Source organism: Cervus canadensis, chromosome 21 (assembly GCF_019320065.1).
Source record: "Cervus canadensis isolate Bull #8, Minnesota chromosome 21, ASM1932006v1, whole genome shotgun sequence".
In the NCBI taxonomy this organism is placed as follows: domain Eukaryota; kingdom Metazoa; phylum Chordata; class Mammalia; order Artiodactyla; family Cervidae; genus Cervus; species Cervus canadensis.
In genome coordinates, this window is record NC_057406.1 from 44,084,503 (window position 1) to 44,107,439 (window position 22,937).

Sequence of the window (22,937 nt, forward strand, 5' to 3'; positions counted from 1 at the left end):
TTCACTTTACTGTATAGCAGAAACTAACACAAAATCATAAAGCAACAATACCTCCAATAAAATAAATAAGTAATATAGTTCCTTGGTTGCACTAGCCACATTTTAAGTGCTTGATATCATAGAACCTTTCCATCACTGCAGACAGTTTTACTGGACAGCACTGGTAGAGAGTGATGGGTAATGCAAGCTCAGGTGCCAAACTGTTTAGATCAAGTCTCAGATCTGTCGCTTGTTCGTTATGTGACCCAGTGGAGCTGCTTTATCCCTCTCTGTGTCAGATTTTCATCTGTGAAATGCAATGCTAGCACCAATTTCATAGTACCGCACTAAGAATCACATTATTTCATGTGTGTAAAAACTAAAGGACATTGCCTGGCACCTGGTTAGCACTCAGTTAGTACTGGCTGTTGTGATTATCTTCTGCCCATGTTCATGTGGCAATCTAGGAGCAGAAACGGCTAGAAAGTTCTTGACCCCCAATCTAACTCTCTCCACTGAGCCTGCTGTCACCACCGAGCATCATTTCACACTCAGAGCACCCTCTCCCTGCCGCCCCAGCCCCTTGCTTCTGTGCAGTGGAATCTCCCGTCCTGGGAACCCAGGGCATTGCCCCTTGCTTGTCTCTCCCTCCCCTTTGCTTCGCCTGATGCCCGCTTTCCCTGGGAATCCAGGCTGCTGAGAACAACTGCAGCTGCTATCCCCGCTTGCAGCTGCTGCTCAGAAACAGGGCAGCAGGGTTCAGTGGTGCTCCCTCTCAGGACCGCTTTTTTCCCACTTACCCTTGAAAATTCTGTTGGTCTGTGCCAACTGTGGGCATGGTGTCAGCTGCCCCCTGTGCGTCCCTGATGCTTCTGCTTCGGGACCCTTTGTACTCAGGCTCCAGCTGAGTCACACACTCCAGACTGCAAGCCAGTAATTCCTCCTGATGACTTTAGTCATCTTCCAATACTACTTGTGCCCTCCATGGGTCCCTTTTTCTCATTTCTCTTCCTCTTCTTTGATCTCTCTTCCAATTGTGTGCATGCTGTTGTTTCCGGCGTGATCAACTCTTTGTGACCCTATGGTCTGTAGCCCTCCAGACTCCTCTGCCCATGGGATTTTCCAGGCAAGAACACTGGGGTAGGTTGCCATGCCCTCTTCCAGGGGATTTTCCCAACCCAGGGATCGAACTTGTATCTCTTATGTCTCCTGCATTGGCAGGTGGGTAATTTACCACTAGCACCTCCTTAGAAGTCCCTCTTTCAATTAGTCCAATGGAGTTCTCACTCACATGGGAGGAAATGATGCTGATGATGACAATGACAAGGCCAAAGTACTACTTATTGATCACTAATAAAGTGCAGGCCTCATGATACATGTATAGTAATCATTATATTTAATGTCACAGAAGTCCTATAAGATATTGTCATCATTTTGTTGATAAAGGTTTTAAAGTCCTAGGAATTCATAAATCATGTCCAAAATCAATGACAATACATGGTGAACCAAGCGTTCACATAGAGCTTGTCCAGATCACAAACCCAAAACAAATCAAGAGACCTCAATGTCTCCATGAGCCGAGAAATTGATCTGTCCACATCATTGGTAAAGCATTTTTTGTTTGTGGTATCTTTTCATTAAAGGATATATATCCAGTGACCAAATGAAAGCCTTCATGTTAAGGTGTAAGTCTGCTGGTGGATGGGGTGACTTGGGAGAACTATAGTCTTTGTTCTTCTCCAAAACAATTTATGGTGGTGATGTTTCTATTGCTCTGAAGACAGATAACCAGTGATGATCTTCAAGGAGGCTTGATGGGAGCACGCTGGTGCCCAGCCTTTTGTGTGGCAGTAATAAATATATGAGGCTCCCTCCTGAAGCACAACAGAGGCAGCAGCTGCCTGTTTCATCAAGTGTGCCTACCTCCCCCCACTCGCATGGAGCCCCAGGTCCTCTGAGACAATATCTAAAATATCTGAAATGTTGTCCCACTTGCAGAAGTTGCACCCGTGCTCCTTTTTTCTTGCTTTATTCTGTTCAGTACCCTTGTCTCAGTCTCAGCCTTTACACTGGCTCTTCATCTGTTCCTCTGGTTTTATTTGTTTCTAAAACTCTACTCCTTCAATAGATTCTATTTGTCTTTGTATTTAACTCTGTATTATTTCACCCAGCCTGTCTGGCTTTGTCTAAATAAATTTTTGATGGTCAACATTTCGTTCTGTTGAGTAGCATAGTGGACACTGGGGAGACTGATGAAACGTATACAGTCTTTTTCATTCATACATGTATTAGAGCAAAAATCACTCTGACAAGTCATCACTCCCTTCTTATGAACTGAGTTGACTTGAACATTATCTGAACCTCCTTTCAGTCATCTGTAAAATGGAAAAAACTTTTTCCCAAAGTTGTATGAATTCATGGGAAGGTAAAATTAACTTTGCAATTCCCAGCACATGTTCAAGTGCTCTGAAAAAAAAATTGCTCTATCTTCCCCTTACCATGTGGAAAGGACTCCACTGGGAGCTGTTACTATAGAAAAAGAATAAAACAGCCTCTCTTCTCTAGCTTATAAATACCAGAGGAGACACAGATGGAAATAGTAACTAAACTTCTAGGATCAACTATTATGACTCCCTAAATTTCAAAAAGATGGAGGCAATAATATAAATAAAATAAACATATAAGTAAATGAATTTTTTAAAGTGATCATAATTATTCTATTATAGGATTATTCAGTAAAGACTTTAGTGAGGACAATTTTCAATTAGGCTTTGAAGGATAAATACAATTTCATCAAGTAAGACAGAGACAGAGCACTCCAGAGAAAGACATTGAGACAAACAAAGGCAAGGGAGCAATCTCGCTTCATGTTGATAGAGGAGCAGTGACCTAGAGGCGGCTCTGATGGACAGTGAAGCGAGAGCCGCTCAGTCGTGCCCGACTCTTTGCAACCCCATGGACTATACAGTCCATGGAATTCTCCAGGCCAGAATACTAGAGTGGGTAGCCTTTCCCTTCTTCAGGGGATCTTCCCAACCCAGGGATCAAACTGAGGTCTCCCACATTGAGTGCGGATTCTTTACCAGCTGAGCCACAAGGGAAGCCCATATATATATACATATATAAAAAATATATATATATATATTATATATATATACACACATACATATGTGTATATAAAATTAGCGATATATAAATGTAGACCAAGACCAATTATGGTGCTTGGGTTTTAAATGTTATGCTGAAAAGTTTGGACTTCATTCCATAGTAGTGGAAGAATCAGTGCAGGGTTTTGACCAAAGAAATGATGTGGTCCATGGCTTTGCTTTAAGATGGTCAATCAATCAGGATGGACCCATGAAGAAAGAAACATTGCATGCAAAAAGATGGGCAGTGTGAAAGAACACTATGACATTTGTCCATACGGGGAGAATCTGAGGACCTCACGCAGGGCAGCGATGATGTGCAGACTGGGGGGAAGAGGAAGAAGAAGGAAGGGAGACCGTGAGCACGTGCACTGCTGCCTTAATCTCTGCATCTCTGACTGTCCCGACGGGCCTTCCTGGAGTTCTGACTCTCTCGGATTCTGTGTCTTCCCCCACCCATCTTTACTTCCCTTTCCTTGTGGAAACCCAGACAGAGGGCCAATGCCCTTTCTCAGAGTATTTGCCAGCAGTGAGGGGAAGGTCAAGGTTCTTTCTTTCAGAGCTTCTCTTCAGGTGAGAAGACAGCTTGCCTGGGAGCTGCTTGGAGACAGGGAGACTTTAGAACCAACTTTGAAGCCTGGCCCATTAGCCAAGCCTCTCTCAGAGTTTGTCTCCTCTTCTCCTCCAGTACTAAACAGTGCTGAATCCCCCTGGTCCTCCATCTGTCTGCGTGTGTCCTAGATCTCCCTGGGCAGGGATTAGGTAATTGTGCCATTCCCATCAGCATGCCCAGGGGTCTGGCAGGAGGGAAGCTGCCGGCTGGCAGCAATGCGCTGAGCTGGAGCCAGGGGAGCGTCTGCTCCAGGCGTCCCCTGAGCAGCTTGCGGCTGTGCCTGGCCCTCTGTGGGGCAGCCATGTGTCCGCCCGGCCTGGATCTGCCTCGGCTCGGGGGCCAGCTCTCAGAGGAGGAGACAGCACTCACCTTTATCCGGCCGCCTCTCCAGGTCCAGCCCAGGGAGGACCACAAGACCCTCCCCAGCTTCCTCCCTGCCTCTGGCCTCCCCCTCCTCCCCTCTCCTCCAGCTCAGTTAGTAACATTATGATAACAAGGGAAAGAAATCAGGCTACCGACTTGCCAAAAATTAAATGATCCCAAAAGGGTTTCCATTTAACTTTAGGAGTACAAATAAATGTGTGTATGTGTGTGTGCCCATTTTCAGTATGTACCAATATGTCTATGTTAAATATACATACCTTTGCAGGTGGGGATAGTAGGAATTTGGGATTAACATATATACACTACTATATATAAAATAGATAAGCAGCAAGAACCTACTGTATAGCACGGGGGACTATATTCAATATCTTCTAATCACTTATAATGGAAAAGAATATGTGTGTATATATATATATGTATAAAACTGAATCACTTTTCTATATACCTGAAACTAACACAACATAGTAAATCAACTATACTTCAATTAAAAATATATATATACATATATATACACATACCTTCAAATATATACACACATATAAATCTTGGTATGCTTGTATATAGATATATTAATATGTGCCTATACCTACACCACACATACACACACACACAACACACCAAAAGCTAGGAATATAGTAACTGGCATGGAGAAACAAGCTTCATATGAAATGTTTTTCATCTGTCAACTACAACCTGAATTATTCATATGGCTAACAGAGAACATGCTATATTTGCAATCAAGTAAACAACATAATCAACATCTTCCTTATTGTTTCTCACTTAAGAGGAGAGGCAGGAGGAGGAGCACACTTCTAGTAATAACACGATTTCTCAGTTTGACCTTTGATAAGTTTACTTAGCTCATTGTAGATTATGAACCTTTTAGTTGCTAAACATGCTGCAGTGGTTGTCGCTAGAGAATGAAGTTCATTGCCTAGAAAATTACAGTCTAAATTGAAAGGCACCCAGTTCCTTAAGATCACTGACTAGTAATTATTAAACCACACACAGCACACCCTTGATTTTAAGGTTTTGTGGCCCGCTCTTTCTTCATGTATTAGCTTTTACTCAGTCACCATTCACTCTTTCTTTTTTTTCCAAAATATGTGTAATCTGTCAGAGAAAAGGGACATTTGCTGCCCAAGAAAATATTAAGATGAGAGAAACTCCAAGTATATAATGGTACAACCATCTCATCTTATAGATGAGAAAACAAAACTCAGTTTATGTAACTTGCCATGGTCTCATATTTATTTATACATTTCTACATAGGTTTCTGTAATCTGGAACCCTCCTTCAAATAGTTTGTTTTGAAGCCTGGCTAATATTGAGAACTTAACTTTGTGAATTTTACCTGATTTAGATGCCCACTAAACAGCAACTTCCTCTTCCTTTCCTTGAGTCTTTAGCCATTATTTTCTAAAAATTTCTTCAGATCACATTTAGCAAGTTAATTCATTTACTTACACATATATGAGGTATTGACCAAACATTTTATTTTCTTGTCCATGATGACAGCCTTAATGGGATTCCTTTGATTTTATGATGAACTGTTTTGCTTTATGTAATATTTGCAGTAATTCATTTTAGCCTTTTTAGCAGGGTGTGAAGCTTTGAAAGGGTTAATTAAGTTAACCAAGGTTATTCAATCAGTAGGTTATACAGAATTGTTGTAGTAATCCATTAACCTCATCCCAGAAAATGTTTTATTTAACCACAAATAAAGTGGACTTTACTCATCTGAAACAAGCAAACAAAACATTGTAACAGCTAGCCTGACTTAACTTCTGACTAGTTGCTTGATCTAGCTAATCAGTATATGTCTCTGAAAATCAGCCTTCTCCTCTGTTATACAGTATCTGTGATACTCGAACTTATTGCCTCACATTGCAGTCAATATTGAGTGATAACTGGGTAGAATGCTTTATTAATTCATACTCTGTCAAACTATAAACTTACAAAGCATGGTCATATATTCATTTGTCTGTTCCCAGTACTTGGCTTAGTGCCTGCCCCATAAGAAGTGCTCAGTAACTATTTGCAAAACTGAATTGAAAAGAAATATATGGTACTAAGTATTTGTGAGATAATAGAAATTCTTTCCTACATAGTCTTAGTTCAGATGACAGCAAAAGCTACCACCAGGCTTCTTTGAGCTCCGTGCCAATTTCTAGGAAAAAAGAAAAACACAGTGCTTCCTATTTCCCAAATTCTGGAAATTTGCCATTGAGGATTCTGTTTATGGTATCTCTATGAAGAATAAGAAAATAGCATATTCCAACATACAGAGTACTAGCCAAAAGGCTTGGATTTTTATATCGGCCCTATAAATTAACTGTATAAATTCAAAGGATCTTCTCTCATTCTCAACTTCCTTATCTCTTCCCATCCACTCCTAATAATAAAACTAACAATAATAAGGGACTTCCCTGGTGGTCCGGTGGTTAAGACTTCACCTTCCAATGCAGGGGGTGAGCGTTTGATCCCTGGTCAGGGAGCTAAGATCCTACATACCTCTTGGCCAGAAAACCGAAACATGAAACAGAAGCAACACTGTAACAAATTCAATAAAGACTTTAAAAAATAATAATAATAGTAGATTGCTTTGCTTGTGCCAGAACCTGAGATAATCACGTCACTAGCACTATCATCACTTCTAATTCTTATATCAACTCTATGGATTTGGTGGAATTTTTGTGCCCTTTATGTCAAGAAGGAAATTTAGACATAGAGTTGGTAAATAAATTGCCTCATTAGCTTTGAATCCACCCAGTTAGCTTCAAACCCAAGTCTGTCTGATTCAATTCTCTTAACCTAAACTCTATGGATACCCTAAGTAAGCCTGCTGTAATCACCATCAGCACTCCCCAGTCATATATTAGAGATGAATGAGAGTTAATATATGAATGAGGGAGTCATATATTAGAGATGAATGAGAATTGATCACAAAATGATGACTTTATGGTAACATGGATGGTAATAAATGCTGTGTATTAAATACTATGTACTGTGGACATGTTACCTCAATAAATTCCTCAGAATGACCCTCTGAGAAAGTCATTGCTATTATTGCCATTAAATTTGAAGGAACTGAGGGCTTTGCAGGGTTAATCAATTTAATAAAGGTTATTCAATGAGAAGGAAATGGCAACCCACTCCAGCATTCTTGCCTGGGGAATCCCATGGACAGAGGAGCCCGGCGGCTTCAGTCCATGGGGTTGCAAAGAGTCGGACACGACTGAGCAACTAACGCACTGCATTCAACTAGTAAGATAATAGCTAAAATAGCACCTATTAGATCCCGAAGCCAATGCTTGCAATTAATGCATGAAGCTGTACACTGAAGATAGCTCGGTGCATTAATAGACAGACAGAAAAAAATAATCTGGAAGATAGTCTGCTCCTATGTTGCAAACAATTTCATTATTTTAATACCTGTAATTTCTTGCTAAAACTTTTTTCTAAAATTTTGAAGGTATGTAAGCTGACCAGCCATGAAATGGATTTAAGCTGTCAGAAAGATGAAGAGTTTCAATAAATGAAGCGTTGATCTGTGAGCTAGCCTATATCTACATAGTCTACATAGGCAGCATACAATTGAAAGTTGAGCATTTGTTGGTGGAAAGAAAGCCTTTTCCCAGGTTCTGTTTCAGAGCTTGGGTATGGGCCAGCCTGGGTCATAGATATAACAGGATGCCATATGTCATATGGACAATTTGAGAAGTATCAAAAAAATTTCTCCTCTTCCCCCAGCTCTAACCTTCTGTAGGTATGACAGCCTTATGTACCTACTAGCCAACCAGCCAAACAACCAAACCTTTTGTATAAATCATCTAATTCAAATCCGGGCTCTACCATTCACTAGCTGTGTGAGCTTGAACAGGTTACTCTATGCCTTTGTTTACAATTTGTAAAATGAGGGTGATAATAATGTCTCCCTTATAGGGATTGTTTTAGATTAAATGAATATTATACAATTCACCTAGAAAAGTGACAGTACATATTAGGCATTCCTAACAGCTAGATGTGATTATCGTTGATATCTGTCAATTTATTTGTATTCCTCTAGAATAGTCTTTGCTAAATATTCTCTTAACAAGCATCAAATGACAGACCATTTTATAAGACTATCTTGCACTAGTGTGTGGGTGCTTAGTCATGACCGACTCTTGCAACCCCACAGATTTATAGCCTGCCAGGCTCCTCTGTCCATGGAATTTTCCAGTCAAAATCACTGGAGTGGATTGCCACTTCCTACTCCAGGGGGTCTTGCCAACCCAGGGAATGAACCCACATCTCTTGCATCTCCTGCATTGGCAGTTGGATCCCTTACCACCATACAACTTGGGAAGCCCATCAAATGACATGTACATTACTATCCACTTAATATTGCAAAAGACTGGAAAAATCCAAATTTTGTAATTTAATTTAATTGCATATTATGGGTTTTGCCATGAAATGTTAACCAGTTATAACAAGAAATTGAGACTTTTACGACATATGAAAGAAACGTGATACACTACCAATAATAGAAAAAAAAGAAGAGGATAAACTAACAATATATGTATCTAATGTACCTAATATCTGCTTACATATTCATAAAAGATCTCTGGTAACTAGTAAACTAAAAATTAAAAATTGATTTCTAGTTGGAAAGTGAGTACTGGACAAATGGAGATTGGGGGTAGGAGGATGACTTTCATTTTCTTTTGTTTCTTAAATATTTTAAACCATTTCTCTCCCTTGATTAACCAATAATATTTTATTAAAGTTCATTTTTATCATCATCATCATTATTATTTCTTTGTCATCAGCAGTTATGCATGTAAGAAGGGACCCTGGAAAATTTTAACTGGAGAAATCTGAAAGAAAAAAATCTTGAGAAGGAGCTGTTAAGAGGCAGTTGCCAAAAAACATGCCTCATAATTTTTTGAAGAGTTGGTAGGTCCAGCTAAATTTTGGATAATAGTTTATCTTCCTGTGGTCCACCTCTCTGTACATCATCTAAGTCAACTCTTTGATGGCTTAGAATGCTCAAAGCCATAGATTTCTGTAAATGGGGAGTTTTTTTGTGTGTTTTTTGTTTTTTTTTTTTTTTCTCAATTGCAGATGGTTGATTATGTGAGTGGCAGAGTGCATCTAGGCTTCTAACTACTTGGTTTAGACCTTTCAAATCTTTTGGAAAGATCAGTTGAAATATGGGATGTATAAATCCTCCAGACGGGCCAGCAATCCTGCTGTTGCTCATAGGATTTAGAGTCCAAGAAAATTAATAGGTGAGAATGAAGAAAACATTTGAAGACAGAAAATGCAAATGCAACACAATGTCTATTAAGACTCACAGCTTTATTTCTGCTAGAAAAAGAGGAAATTGTTGGGTTTTTTTTTACAAAATGTTTAAACAATTGTTTTGTATTAATTGGATAAAATCTCCAGAAGAAAAAGACCATCCAGGGTTGAAGAGTAGGTTCTTTCCAATTACAAGGCATTTACAAATTTTATTCAATTATGAAATCTCTGAACAATCCCACACTGGTTCACAGATACCATAGTCCCTAAAATCGTAAACAATGAGCCAAAATGATTTGCTCATCTTAGAGTGAAGAAAAAAATCTAAGAAATATTAACTTGCATAGCCATTCAAATTATTGCTGCTTTTTATAAAATTCTTACAGGTAACTTTGCACTAACTTCCTCCTTTGCCCTCACCCCAAAACTCAGGAATTCCTAGCAAAATTTTGAGCTACTTTCCAAATGAAGTCTTGGGGAGGGTTTGTAAGCACATGTATAGAAAATAAGGAATTTGCATGAAAATAAGAAATAAATTAAATAAATAATATCTAATAAATAACTCAGACAACATTCATTATCTACAAACTTAAATGCCACAAAATGCTAACTTCAAGGATAGCTTCCCCCACCCCCATAACCTCTCAGGAAGGTAAGAACCAGTATAGACTCAGAAAGCACATAGGATGGCTTTATAAATCATTTTACTTGTCTATTCCCTCTAGGGCAAATCATGGTGAGGGGAACCACTTTGGTGGCTGATGGGGTTTAGGATCTCTCTTCAAGGGTACTTTCAAGTAGATTTACAAATTAAGGGTGCAAAAAAAAGTAGGGTTAGTGTTGCAAGCAAAATGGAAAGAAAATGACTTCAGCTATAATGAGATAATAAGTAAAAAGTGAAAAAAAAGTCAATACACAAATAGTTTGGCAGGTTTTAGGGGTTAGCTGAGCTGTAGAAAATCACATACTAATCTGCCTTATCAATTTTATTCATTGGCCCTATTTGTGTACCCTGCCTGCTTCCTAAACTTATCCTCTCTGGCAGGAGCAGGATATGATCCACTATCATGTAAACCATGTAGGGTTTTGGTTTGTTATAAATAATTGCTCTGGCAGATTGAACAGGACAGTGAAACTTCTCAGATCACATTTCTCTGGGAAAAAATAAACTTGACAAGATGACTGCTAATATAAAGGAAAGAAGAGTTACATGAAGAAAATAAACATCCTGCAAATCAGGATAAATCTGTGATGAAGACGTAAATTGGTAAAATCATTTGCTGACCTTGGATTTGATCTCTACATCCCTAAGTTTGGTCACTTGAAATGTTATCTACAATATGTAATAACATATTTTAAAAGTGAAGAAGAGGTAACCATTAGTGGGAAAGGAGATAAAGAATTATATATGTCAGAAAAATTCAAGTTTGGTCAATAAATTGACTGGTGCTTGTACTTTGAGAAAATATGTGTGGGCAGATGTTAGTGGTTTTTAGCCATGCTTTCTTTAACCAAATGAAATTCATCTTGCCAAAGAAAACCTAGTGGTTTTCCTATGCACAGGTTGAGTCCCAAAATGATGGTTAGTTAGTATCCAATGGCCATTTTATTGCTCTTGAATGTGACCTGGGTTGTTTGCTGATTCCAATAGCAGTACCTGAACTTCATCAGAATTTCCATGCCTCTCTGGTTATGAAGGTCATGAAATGATTCTCCAAGTCCTATTGGCTTGGAGGAGTCTAAGGTTTCAGTGTCTTGTTTGCCCCATTTCGAGTACTGAGAAAAGTGCTTTTGAAATATTATCAAGAATCAAGTTGGTACGAGATCTCTATTATGGTTCTCAAATTACTAAGGAAGATATGTTCAGCTTTCAGCCCCGTAAGAAATAGAGCTAATCTCTTAAAGAACATTATTCACAGTGACAGTCAAGGTAGAATGTCAGCCTCTGGAAGCTATTTTTAGATGGATGCAAAGAAGTCCTTTCATCAAGTCTGAAAGACAAGAACCTGCTGCTACTTTGGCAATTCCATCCGATCATTCCGCACATAGTGTCCACTTCCTATCACTCCTCAAGACTTCCACCATTAGAAGTTTGTAGGAATGATCCCCAAAGTCATAGAATTTCATAACTGTGAAGAACTTTAGAAATTATCTAAACTTAGAACAATTGCATGATTTACCAGTAAGTAAACAGAGGTCAGAAATGAAAAACGAATTGGCATAGACCATCCAATAAGTTTTGGCACCACTAGGATAAGACCCAGGGTTTCTGATCTATTTTCACAAGATTGTAAACAATCAAATAATTTCTTGTGAGGACCCAAAATAAAGGAATCAATACAATATGAAAAATTGATGAGAAAGGAGGGTGACAGGTTAGGGAGACCCAAAGAGCCTAGGACTATTGTGTTTGGTATATATCTATAGGGTCCCATTAAGGTCATTGAATCCTCAGCTCAATGACTTGAGCTATGGAAAATGTCTCCAGACATCTTTCTCTGAAATGCTGGTCTGACTGCCCTAGTCAGTGAAGATTGTATTGAGTTGGGCCCCAATGCTATGGTGGGGGTAAGAATCATAGGACATATCTATGGGAACATCATAGCGGGGGGTGCCAGCCTGAAAAGGAGTTGAATGCACATGCCCTGAGCTTAGGCTTGCAGAGGGGTAGTGTGGCATGAAAGTGTAGGATTTATCCAAGTCAGGGGAGCCGTCTTGCTTCAAGGAGAAGTTCCCACTGATGCTCAGGGGTGGTGTGAGTGGGCCCTCATAAGGTGGGGTGCTGCAGTCAGGCGGCTGGCTCCCAAAAGATGACTCTCCCAAACTCTTGAATATTGGGGGTTTGAGATTAATAAGATGTGTTTCCATATGGCCATAAGGAGGGCTGGGGAGCCCGGGAGATTGATAGTTGAAGTTGTGGACAGAGATGGCAGAGTCACAAACAGATTTCTCCTCACGCTTTTCCAGGAGGATGGACTGAGAACCCAACTGGAGGCAGCCAGCCACCAGGTTGCTTGTCGGCTGAGAGAGCCCTTTACAGAGCATCTCCACAAAGCCCTTCCCTTCAGGTGTCTGTCCAGTTTCTAGGACCTCAGACAAAGCCCAGATATAATTCCTGGCCAGTCTAAGAGTCTCTATCTTGGAGAGCTTTTGGGTCTTAGAGTAGCATGGCATGACCTTCCTCAGATTGTCCAGGGCATCGTTCAGGCCATGCATCCGGGTCCGTTCCCTAGCATTAGCCTTGACCCTTCGAGCCCTGAATCTCTCAAGGCGAGCTTTTGTCATCTTCTTTTTCTTGGGACCTCTTCTTTTAGGCTTCTCCCCATCTTCTTCCTCCTCTTCTTCCTCCTCAATACTCTCATGATCTTCAGTTAAGCTGCCAAGCATTCCATAAGCAGCCGGTCTTCGCTCCTCCTCCTTCACCTCATTCTGAGCGGCCAGACCTTTGTCCATCCAAGAGGGTGTGTTGACCAACTCTGTCATCTCCTTGGGTTTCACATAAGCTTTTGCCATCTCCAGACTCTGGAAAAGAAGGACAATGGTTAGTGCCTGGGAACATTTGACTTGATTTAAAATTAAACTTTCTTTTTACATCTTAGATGTAAAGCACAAAATTTGTATTGAAATTCAACTTATGATTATCTATCCCAAACCCTCCACTCTAAATAACAAATCTAAACTCAAGTAAATGCCCAGCACACTCATTTAACTGTAGTATTTATAAGAAAGTCAACTATAGAAAAAGGAAATTGACCTGATTATTCATTGCAGTCACTACCTAACTCTTTTTATTCTCCAGTTCTTCATCTTATGGATATTTTATTCAAAAATAGCTGATATACCACTCAAAACATGTTTTTATTTCTTCCCAGAATCAGATCATAAAAGAAAATAGCTAAGGTGGGCATATAAATTATTATCCAAATACAGAAACTTCTGAAAGGGAAAGAAGATGCTGAAGTAGTTATAATTAGATAATATGTAAACAATAATTGTAATTATCACAAAATTTTAAAGCATATCAAGTGATAATATTAATAAATTTTTCTATGTTTACATCACAAAGTAAATGAGAAACCATACTGAGATCATTCAGACTTTGTTCATGTTCTACAAAGGACTACTCGATCTCTATTTAGAGACATATCACATACATCTAACCCCAAGATCCCTTGTTTCCCACTGACTCTGTTGGTATACCATATGATCATGAAATATTTCTCTCACCATGGCCAAAAGAGCACTTAGTTTTTCAGTAAGCACCTTGTGGTCTGTCTAACATTAGTGGTGTTAGAGGTGTTAGTCACATGGTGTCTAGAAAGATCAGGAAAACAGAGGAGGTTACCACTGATTATCTTTCAAATCCACCCATATGTTAAAAGTGAGAACTCTTCATTGAACATGTATCTCACACCACCAGACAAGAAAATGGCAGCAGCTAGAATTACAAGCCAGAGTTCTACCAAATCTATTTAAGATTATCTTCGTGCAACTATTATAATAAGATTTCATTAAAAATGAAAAATCTGGAACAGATTTTACACTTCACCAAACAGTGACTGCAAACTTAGCAAAGACTATTTGAGGCAAACATGCAAATAGTCTAACTATTTTAACTCACTTGCCTAACAGACACTGTTTAGTCAGAATTTTCTATGAAAAATAGTAAAACTTATTTGAAAACCAGAAGAGACTGGTTGTTTAGTCAACATTTAGCATTCAATTCTGGAAGAGCCTGAATTGTTTTGAGATTTGTTGAGAGATTTGTAGGTATATAATTTACCAAATAAAAGTATCTGATAAACTCCACTGGGCCATCCCAGTTCACCAGCTAGTTTTTGAGATGTTAAACCCTCCATCACCTTTGTATATCAGAAAGGGGAAAACATGATAAGTGTTTTTTGATCCTTGAGGCTTGAGCCTCAAATCAATGAATGCAGGAATTAGTATGTAGCTTTTAAAAGTATAAATATATGGTTTGATTTGTTTCTGGTAATCTGAGCTTGTTTTCCTTGTAACCTCATTTACCTCCTATAAATAATTAATGCGACTGCATGGCAAAAACAGCCTAGGTTTCATGTTAATCAGCATGGAAATCATGTCAGCTTGACTTACTCACTTAATAAGGCTTCCTGGGTAAGCAGCTTTATTGAAAACACACGTTCAAACCTATTGGTCAACTGGCTGCCCAGGCCACATCAGAAAATCCCACTTTTAATATGGATGATGGAGCTTGTGTGCTGAGCGGCACTTCTAACACAGGCAAATATCTAGAGGGAGGGTGAAAGGCCTAATTAACTTTCTGTTAAAGCAACACAGACCTTTCAGAGGCAGGTGCAGTCTGAGGCCAGAGAGGACGGAGTGGGCTTGGGAAACCTAGTGTTCCACACATTACTGTAATACCGTTTGTGTAGTCTTGGAGCAAAATGTTGAGGGAAAAGGGGACTCTGATGCTCACTCTATAGTTGAGGTCACTGTAGGTCAGGTAGATTAAGTAATGGAAATGTGAAGACTTAGAGCAGGTAGAGGAAGACATAGCACCAGTTCTTCTGATTCCAAATACTAGGTTTTATGCTTTTTTTCCATTTTATTTTCATCACAGCTACCAGAAGAAACAAAGAGACTTTGACTTCAGGAGATGTGGGTCAGTAGAGCTAAGTCAATAGGAAATGATACTCACCCAAAGGGAGGCTTGTTTAAGAGTTCTCTGCTTTCTAAACTCTCATATTCCAGGATTCCTTCCTCTTCCAAGCTAGATTCTTGTTGTTTTTCCTCATTTATTCTCCCCTCCTTTTTAAAAAACAAACTCTGTTTCCTTCTCCTTTGCCACTTTCTTCTCTTTCTCTCATCTCCTTTTCACTGTCATCATTAGCACTGGGTGCTACATACATGCATGAAGAGGAGAGAAGGAAGATGCAGGAAAGGATTGTTTCCTCCATTGTCCTAAAACCAAATACTATCCTAGCCTCTGCATTTGAGTTTTTTGTCATCCCTACCTCTGTGCCTCTGGACACTAGCCAAGTGCTATCTACCCTCACACCCAACACGACATGGGATTAGATCAGAACAGACTACATTTTGCCTTTAACATAATTGGATGGTTTCTGTAAGAGTCAAAGAGCTGCTTTCAAATCAGATTTACAGCAGATATAAAGGAAAAGAGCCAAAAGACTTTGACTAAAACAATTAAAAGGGCAACAAGTTTTCATCTTTGTTCTCTTACTGACCATAGAAAGGATATAGACAGCTCCAGTTTAACTTTCTCTATTCCCATAAACACTGGTCCACGAGCTCTGAGAGAATCCCATGAACATATAGTGTGGTTTCAAAACATGGAAGCTAGAATAACACACAGTCTAGTCCCAACTCATAATTCTTGGTAATTGTTCTCAAATACAGTACATGAGCTCTCTGATCTTTCACTTCCTCTTTGATAAAGTGAGGATAAGACATATTCTATGTGGTTTTGCAAGACAAAAATATGAGAAAGGATTTTGTAAACTTTTAATGATATAAAACATTGTCCATATATTTATTTATTTTCTGTTTATTCTGGGATTTTCTTATCAAATTCATTCACACATCTACTTATTCAGAAACACAAATTATTCCTCATGGGTGAATAGTAAAAGGAAACTGTATTAATTACTGTGACCCTTATTATCTGGATGGAACCTCCTCTGATTGGCTCAGAAGATCATCTGACAATTGCCTAATAACGTTCCCTTTTACCCAATATGGCTAGACAGCACAAACCCTGGAGTCAGATTCTGTATGTGTGCTCATTCACCCGGTCCCCTTTGACTCTTTGCATCCCCATGGATTGCAGCATCTCCTGCATCTCCTGCATTGGCAGGCAAAGCTTTACCACTGAGCCACTGAAATCTGAGTTCAGATTTCAGCTCACTTACCATATATGTGGTCTTAAGCAAGTTTCATAATCTTTCTGTCCAGTCTTCTCCTTAAAGTAGGCATAAACATGGCCCTACCTCACTAATTTGTTGTGAGCATAAATACATTTAAAGACTTTGAATAGTGCCAGATATTGTAAATGCCATGTGATTGTGAGGTATTTTGTTCTTAAAGTTCACCATGAGTTTTTCTGGCCACAGGGACAAAATAGGTGTAACTACAGTCTATGCTTAATGTTGATTTTATGCCAGCAAAAGCCAATGGCTCCATCTCAACACCAATTTCAAAAACTTCCCGATAAACCCTCTCCCCCAACTTCCTAATGAAATGAAATTTCAAAGTTCCTATTCTGTTACAAAGGATGAGGGAACAGAACTCTATCCTCTGCCTCTGTTGGGTTGACTAACACTCTTCCACCATGTTCCAGAAGGAAGTTAACCTCTTTTATCCTGTTTTATAACTCCAAGACACAATTGGCTGGACTCCTCCTCAGTCACATGAATTTTCAGGGTCATAAAGTTTCTGGTGGAATATAGACCACCCTTAGCACTTAGACATTTTTCCTTTGTCTCAGATTAAATAACATTTGGGATAAGACTTTCCTACCAGAATCAAGGGCCAGACCACTGAGGAGAAAAATCAAGAGTTTCTCAAATAGAAGTAAAAGCCAGGACTCCCCAAAGATACAGTCCTTTGACTTTTTCCACCTAAATATCTTCAATGCATCAAGAGGTCAGCAGGGGAAAAAAGATAAACATCCAGTTTTTTATTTGAGAGTTGAAAACCTATGTGATGCACTTCTGAATTTCAGTCAAGGAAACCAACTTAGCTGTGTCCAGAACAGGTAACTAATTCTACCATGGCTCTCAGTCTGAACCAGCTCCGAGGTGTATCGAAAAAAGCATGAAATCAAAACTGTGTTCCATCACTCTCTTATTATATAAGCGCAAAAAATATTATGATTCTTTTACCCTTGGGGCAAAATGGACATAATATTTTTGTCTTTCATATCTCATTTAGAAGCTTTTATAAAAGCAAGTACTTTGTAAAGTTATTATGCAAATGTTAAGATAATAGCTGTATGGAAAAATCTATACCACTATTGCACAAAGTTCTGTGATACACCATTTTTAGGTTTCCCCAATTCCTAGAAAAGAAATTAGCTCTCAAAGTTTACATGAAGCAGACTCAAATAAGACAAAAATCAATGACTACTGGTTCTGGAGGCACAATACAGTCTCCCCTGTACCCCCAAATACATTCTGATCTTTTAAAGCTCATTTTATCTTTTAATCTTAGAATTTGGATTTCCTTATGCATCTACACTTCATACAGAATTTTTCCCTTTCTTTAGGATTCTTCTGTGAAATTTCAAGTTTGGACAATTCTCTCAGTCAATTTTTTCCTACTTTTTTTCATTTTTAAAAAATCTGTTCTGTAAAACAAAAAGTTTTGTTTAGGCAATGATTATGATGACCCAATACTTTCATCCTTGGTGAAGGGAATGGAAACCCACTCCAGTATTCTTGCCTAGAAAATTCCATGGACAGAGCAGCCTGAAGGGCTGCAGTCTATGGTATCCTAAAGAGTTGGACTGGAGGAGGAAATGGCAACCCACTCCAGTATTCTTGCCTGGAGAATCCCATGGACAGAGGAGCCTGGCAGGCTACAGTCTATGGTCACAAGAGTTGGACACGACTGAGCGACTAAGCACACACAATACTTTCATCACTGGGGCTGAGGCCTTTGGGCATTACTGTCATGTGGGACTGTCCTGGAACTCATCCTGCACGTTTACTATTTTTGAGTTGTAAAGAAGTTTCAGTTGATGACTAAGTGAGCCAGGAGTGCTTGCATGTGTGTCTGTGGTGATTAAGTGGTGTCTTTTTCCTCTTAAAAGCTGATTGTACTAACTTCATCTACTGATCCTATGACTAAATCCTAAATACAAAAAGGACAGGGACTACTCAGTCCAGTTCCTTGTGAATGTAAGGATCAGAGAGACTAAAGTCTTGCTGGGATTTACAGAGTCTTTGTACTAACAACAGGATGCGAACCAGGGTGCTCATAAGCCGAGCTGCCTGGAAACAGCCAGTAGGCTGTTTTGCACTCTTCCTATTCAACCTTTCGGGCTTCCCTGGTGGCTCAGTGGTAAAGAATCTGCCTGCAATGCAGGAGACCTGGGTTCAATCCCTAGGTCAGGAAGACTCCCTGGAGAAGGGAATGGCTACCCACGCCAGTCTTCTTGCCTGGAGAATTCCATGGACAGAGGATCCTGGCGTGTTATACAGTCCACGGGGTTGCCAAGAGTCAGACACAACTGAGTGACTAACACTATTCAACCTTTACACACTCCCACTTTCCTACTTGATTAATACTTGTACACACACACACACACACACACACACACACACACACACACACACCTTATCCAGCATAGCCACATCATACTTTAGTTTTCATAGCCTCAGATCCTGATGGTGAACTTTGCCAACAGAAATTACTCAGTCCTTCAGTTTTCCCTCCTTGTTCTTCAGCATTTCATCTCTGGTCCCTCTGTCAAAATGAGGGAGGCATTTTACATATATTATTATTTTTCTGAACATATTTCTAGGGGTAGGTGAATGATAAAAGACAGAGGAGGCAAAACTATACATGGACAATCTTTCTTTTCTGATTTCCCATCTGAAAGAGCTGAGGAAGAGGAAATGTTTCCCCGCGATGCCAACATTCTAAGGACTTTTAGCCAAGCAAAGGGGTGCCAAAGGGCAAAGCATATGCCTTGACTTGACAACATCTTCTCTCCTTCCCTTTTCCATTTTCATCCCCCTACCCCATTCCCTTCACTCCTCGCATAGTCAAAAATGCTGTAAACTGAATGGTGGGTTGGGTCAGTTCTTTCAACATATCTGGTAACCCACCTCAGGAAAGCAGTTCAATTCTTTGGCCCTTTTCTTCTGCATCAGTAAAATGGAAAAATGTGTTTGATAGGAATGGTGGATAATTTATAATCCCTATTTTATAAAAGTGATAGAGCATATCTGAGTTTCACTTTGAGTGACAGATGCTTGGGAATTAGCGAAATTATTACAATTTTAATATCTGTCCACAAGCGTTCTTTCTCTGCTTCTCCATTCAAGTTTCCTAAAGCCTACTTCCTTCTTACTTAGCCCAGAAGAGACTTACCTCACCCCAATTGCTTCTCTGGGTCCACAGGAACTACCCACAGAAACTTCAGTAATCCCCGCACCACCCCATCGCTGGCTCACCTCTGTCAGTAGCAATCCCTGGCGTGAACTCTGTGAATCTGTGTCCTGGAGGAGACTTAGAGAAGCCAAGTCTCCCTGACCATCCAGAGCGTAGGAGGAGGTGCTTTTAGCGATCCATGTTAAACCCGGCCACTGCCTCTTACAATTGCCCCCGGGTCTCGTTTCCCTGGCTGCCACTTATTCTACTCCTTCCTTGGAGTTCTATATGCTCCTTCAGGACTCCTTTAGGCTGATGCAGCTGGTTTAGCCGGTCTTCAGTACCTCCTCTCCCTGGCTAGTTCCCTGGAGTGGAGCTTTCAGGACCACAGCCTCTGGGCAGCTCCTGCGCTCTGGCCGGAGCCCCAGAGTTGCAGCAGTTTTGATTGCTTTCCCAGCTGTCCAGGGAGGGGTGATGCTGCCTGCAACCTAACTCCTCCCCTTCCCCAGCTGAAAGGCACGCCCACTTCAAAGGGCTCCTCTGGTCAAGTCCAGCTGAGCCACTCGTTTGTTTGTTTAAATGGGGATAGAGGTTAGTAGGAGGGGAATATGAGAGAAGAGCTGCTGAAGTTGAGAGGTAAAGAAAAAGAGGACTGGAAATTTTTTTAGTTAAAAAGATAAGAAGTGGGACTTGACCGAAGGGCAATACAGGGAAAGAGAATTGGTGGTAAACTTGGATAAAGGGCTACTAAGGGCAAATAAAATATATTGGCCCATGTCTGAAAAGTAAAAAAAAAAGAAAGAAAAACTGAGAAAGATGCATGCCCAGGGCACAGCATCAATGACTGTTATCTTACACATGTGGATTGGTGTCTTTGGCTTTAAAACTTCCAAACTCTAAAAGTAGAAGAAGAATTATCTTCCTCTCCCTTTTTTCAAACTTGTCAAACTTATTCCCATTTAAAAACCTTTCTTTTAGTGAATATAGACAAAGCTATATCTATATTTACTATCCTGTTCTTTCAACTTTTCTGTTTGTTTGAAATTTTAAAAACAAAAAGCAAATGAATTAAATATTTCATTCTGAGGACACTTAACTCCTCAAATTACAAAAGAGGATCCAGTATTGTTTTTCAAAACTAAATCATTAAGCATTCAGGTAGAAAAAGTTCGCCTGAGGGGTAATGAATTTGGAAGGAAAGAAAGGTCAAGTAATTCCTAAAATTCCTGTGGCATTTTGAAGTTAGATTCACTAGAAATCACTAGAAGAGAAAAAAGAAAACTATGACTGTAAAGATTTAAAGAAAATACATGTATATGCTTTGTGACAAAGAGCTATCTGTGGACCAGACTACCAAGTCAAAGTGTGGACTCTTCATCGTTCAGATTGTCAGATTTGGAATACTATCTGGTGTAAAAAATTTACCAAGATCAAATAAATAATTGTGAGTTCCTTGTAAGGTATAAAGGATTTTACAATCTTCTAGTCATTCTGAGGAGGAAATGGTTGCATGAACTTTAATAGTTTGACTTCATTTCTGGCATCAGTTTTCACATCTGTCAAATGATCTAATCACTTAAGTGTTTTCTAGTAGTAGCAAGATGGGATTCTCAACCTCTTTTTGAAATTGATTTGAAGGCAATTCTCCAGGCTTTTTGGAAATCACTTGCTTTATACCAATGTAACAAGCACATGTTTGTGACAGAGATGAAGAGTTATGTCTTGTTGTAAGGAAAAGTGCAAAAGTTTAAAAGAAAACATAGTTTTACTGCCAATAAAGTTGAAAGAAATACCTTAGGTTTGACATTGTTAAATTTTTTCCAATTCTAATATAGATGTCATGTGACTCCTGTCCTTCCCCAAAAGCTAGAAAATAGAAATTAATACTTTGTTTTATAGGAAGTTGTTCATAGGAAAATTTCAATGCTCTTACTAATCTTTTTTACATCCCTTTATCCAGGAAATATCTGCTCAGTAAAATAAACTTCATTTTCAGAGTCATTAAATAACACATGCTAGGAATGGTGAGCTTCTAAAAACAGAATCAGAATCTACTCCTCAGCCAGAGGAAATTTATCTATGGAGGAATTTGTGTTTAAGAGTACAGCTGCAATGAGCACTATAGGATGGATTGATCTCGTCTGTGTCTTCAGAGCCACCCCCTTAGATGTTTGAGAGCTGATAATACCAGTGGTGTTAGGATCCTGCCCCTGAAATGTTCAGAGGGCAGGGAGGAGATTAGCAGAAAGGTGAACATATTGAGACAAAGATGAGGGTGGGGACAGAACATTCTGTGGGGCTCCTTGCTTTAGCTGACAGATGTGAGGAACTGGACACAATAGGATTAGCCCCAAAACACGTTTAATTGTGTGTTCTTGTGTGTGCCTGCGCGTGCAGCCTTGGTAGGGAGTCGAGGAGGGTACTGAGTTTTCTTTAAGAGCTGCCTTTTTCAGAGGGAAGGGTGGAATCTGTTTCATCAGGGCGCCCCTCATCACAGCTCCTGGACGGTTAGACACTTGGCTATTCAACTCAGAGGGAGCAGGAAGGCGCGGGTGGGGGCGGGGAGGGGGGAGGGGCGGGGAGAGGGGGGAGAGGGGAGGGGGAGGGGGAGGGGAAGGGGGAGGGGGGCGGGGATGCAGTCCGGAGCCGCAGCGGGGTGGTGGCTGAACCGGGGGAGTTGTACTCAGTCTCCTCCCCCAACACGGCTTCTGGGCCAGAGGGCCAATCCCCAGCCCTTCCTTCTTTCTCTGCTGCTTTTTGTAAAGCTCTGAGCTAACCTGTTAGAACCATCTGCTGGGCGGGGGGGGAAAACGCGACCAGCGCTCAGTGGCCTGCCCACAGGCCTGGCGGCCAGGAGCCATTGAAACGGAGAGGAGGGAGGCAACAGGCAGATTTATGGGCAGCAATCTGTTACCAACCCCCGCCCCCAAGGCCCTTCTGCCAGGAGACAGCTTGATAATCCATCAACCCCACTAATGAATTAATTAGTATTCCCAGTAATCCCGACCCCCAAAGGGAACTGGCCCGCGGGCCCCTAAGCGCCCTGGAAACTGCCTTCCTCGACCAGACACCGAGGACCAGGGACCAGCGCCTGACATCGGTCCCCAGGCTGCGGAGGTGCAAGCCGCAGAGCCTGTTGGGAAAGGTCCCCAGATGTCCGCCTCCTCACCTTCCCTCGGGAGATGGCTGGCGTTTGCTGAATTAAAACCAAATGGAGTCCCAGAGCCATAAATTAGGGACTGGAGAGTAGGACGATGAACTTCCAGAAAGTGAGAATTCCAACTGCTCATACTCCGGGTAAAACTTGAGCAGTTCTTAAAGATATTCTCCAAAGACTGGTACAGGGTTGAGGTGGGCCAGGGATGGGGGCAGAAGCTCAGCACTCCGGGCAGGAAATAGCACAGGGTCAAAGATAATTATGAAACAGG

The 22,937-nt window shown here is 40.4% G+C and overlaps 1 protein-coding gene across 1 annotated transcript; it reads right to left on the bottom strand.

Annotated features, from left to right (window-relative positions):
* Nucleotides 1-11,931: 11,931 nt before the first annotated feature.
* Nucleotides 11,932-19,866, bottom strand: NEUROD4 (neuronal differentiation 4). Its single transcript, XM_043441357.1, has 2 exons — nt 19,593-19,866; nt 11,932-12,933 (listed from the first exon to the last, which is right to left on the bottom strand). Exon 2 carries the CDS (start codon nt 12,922-12,924, stop codon nt 11,932-11,934), a length of 993 nt encoding a protein of 330 aa, XP_043297292.1. The 5' UTR covers nt 12,925-12,933; nt 19,593-19,866.
* Between the last annotated feature and the right edge of the window lie 3,071 nt (nt 19,867-22,937).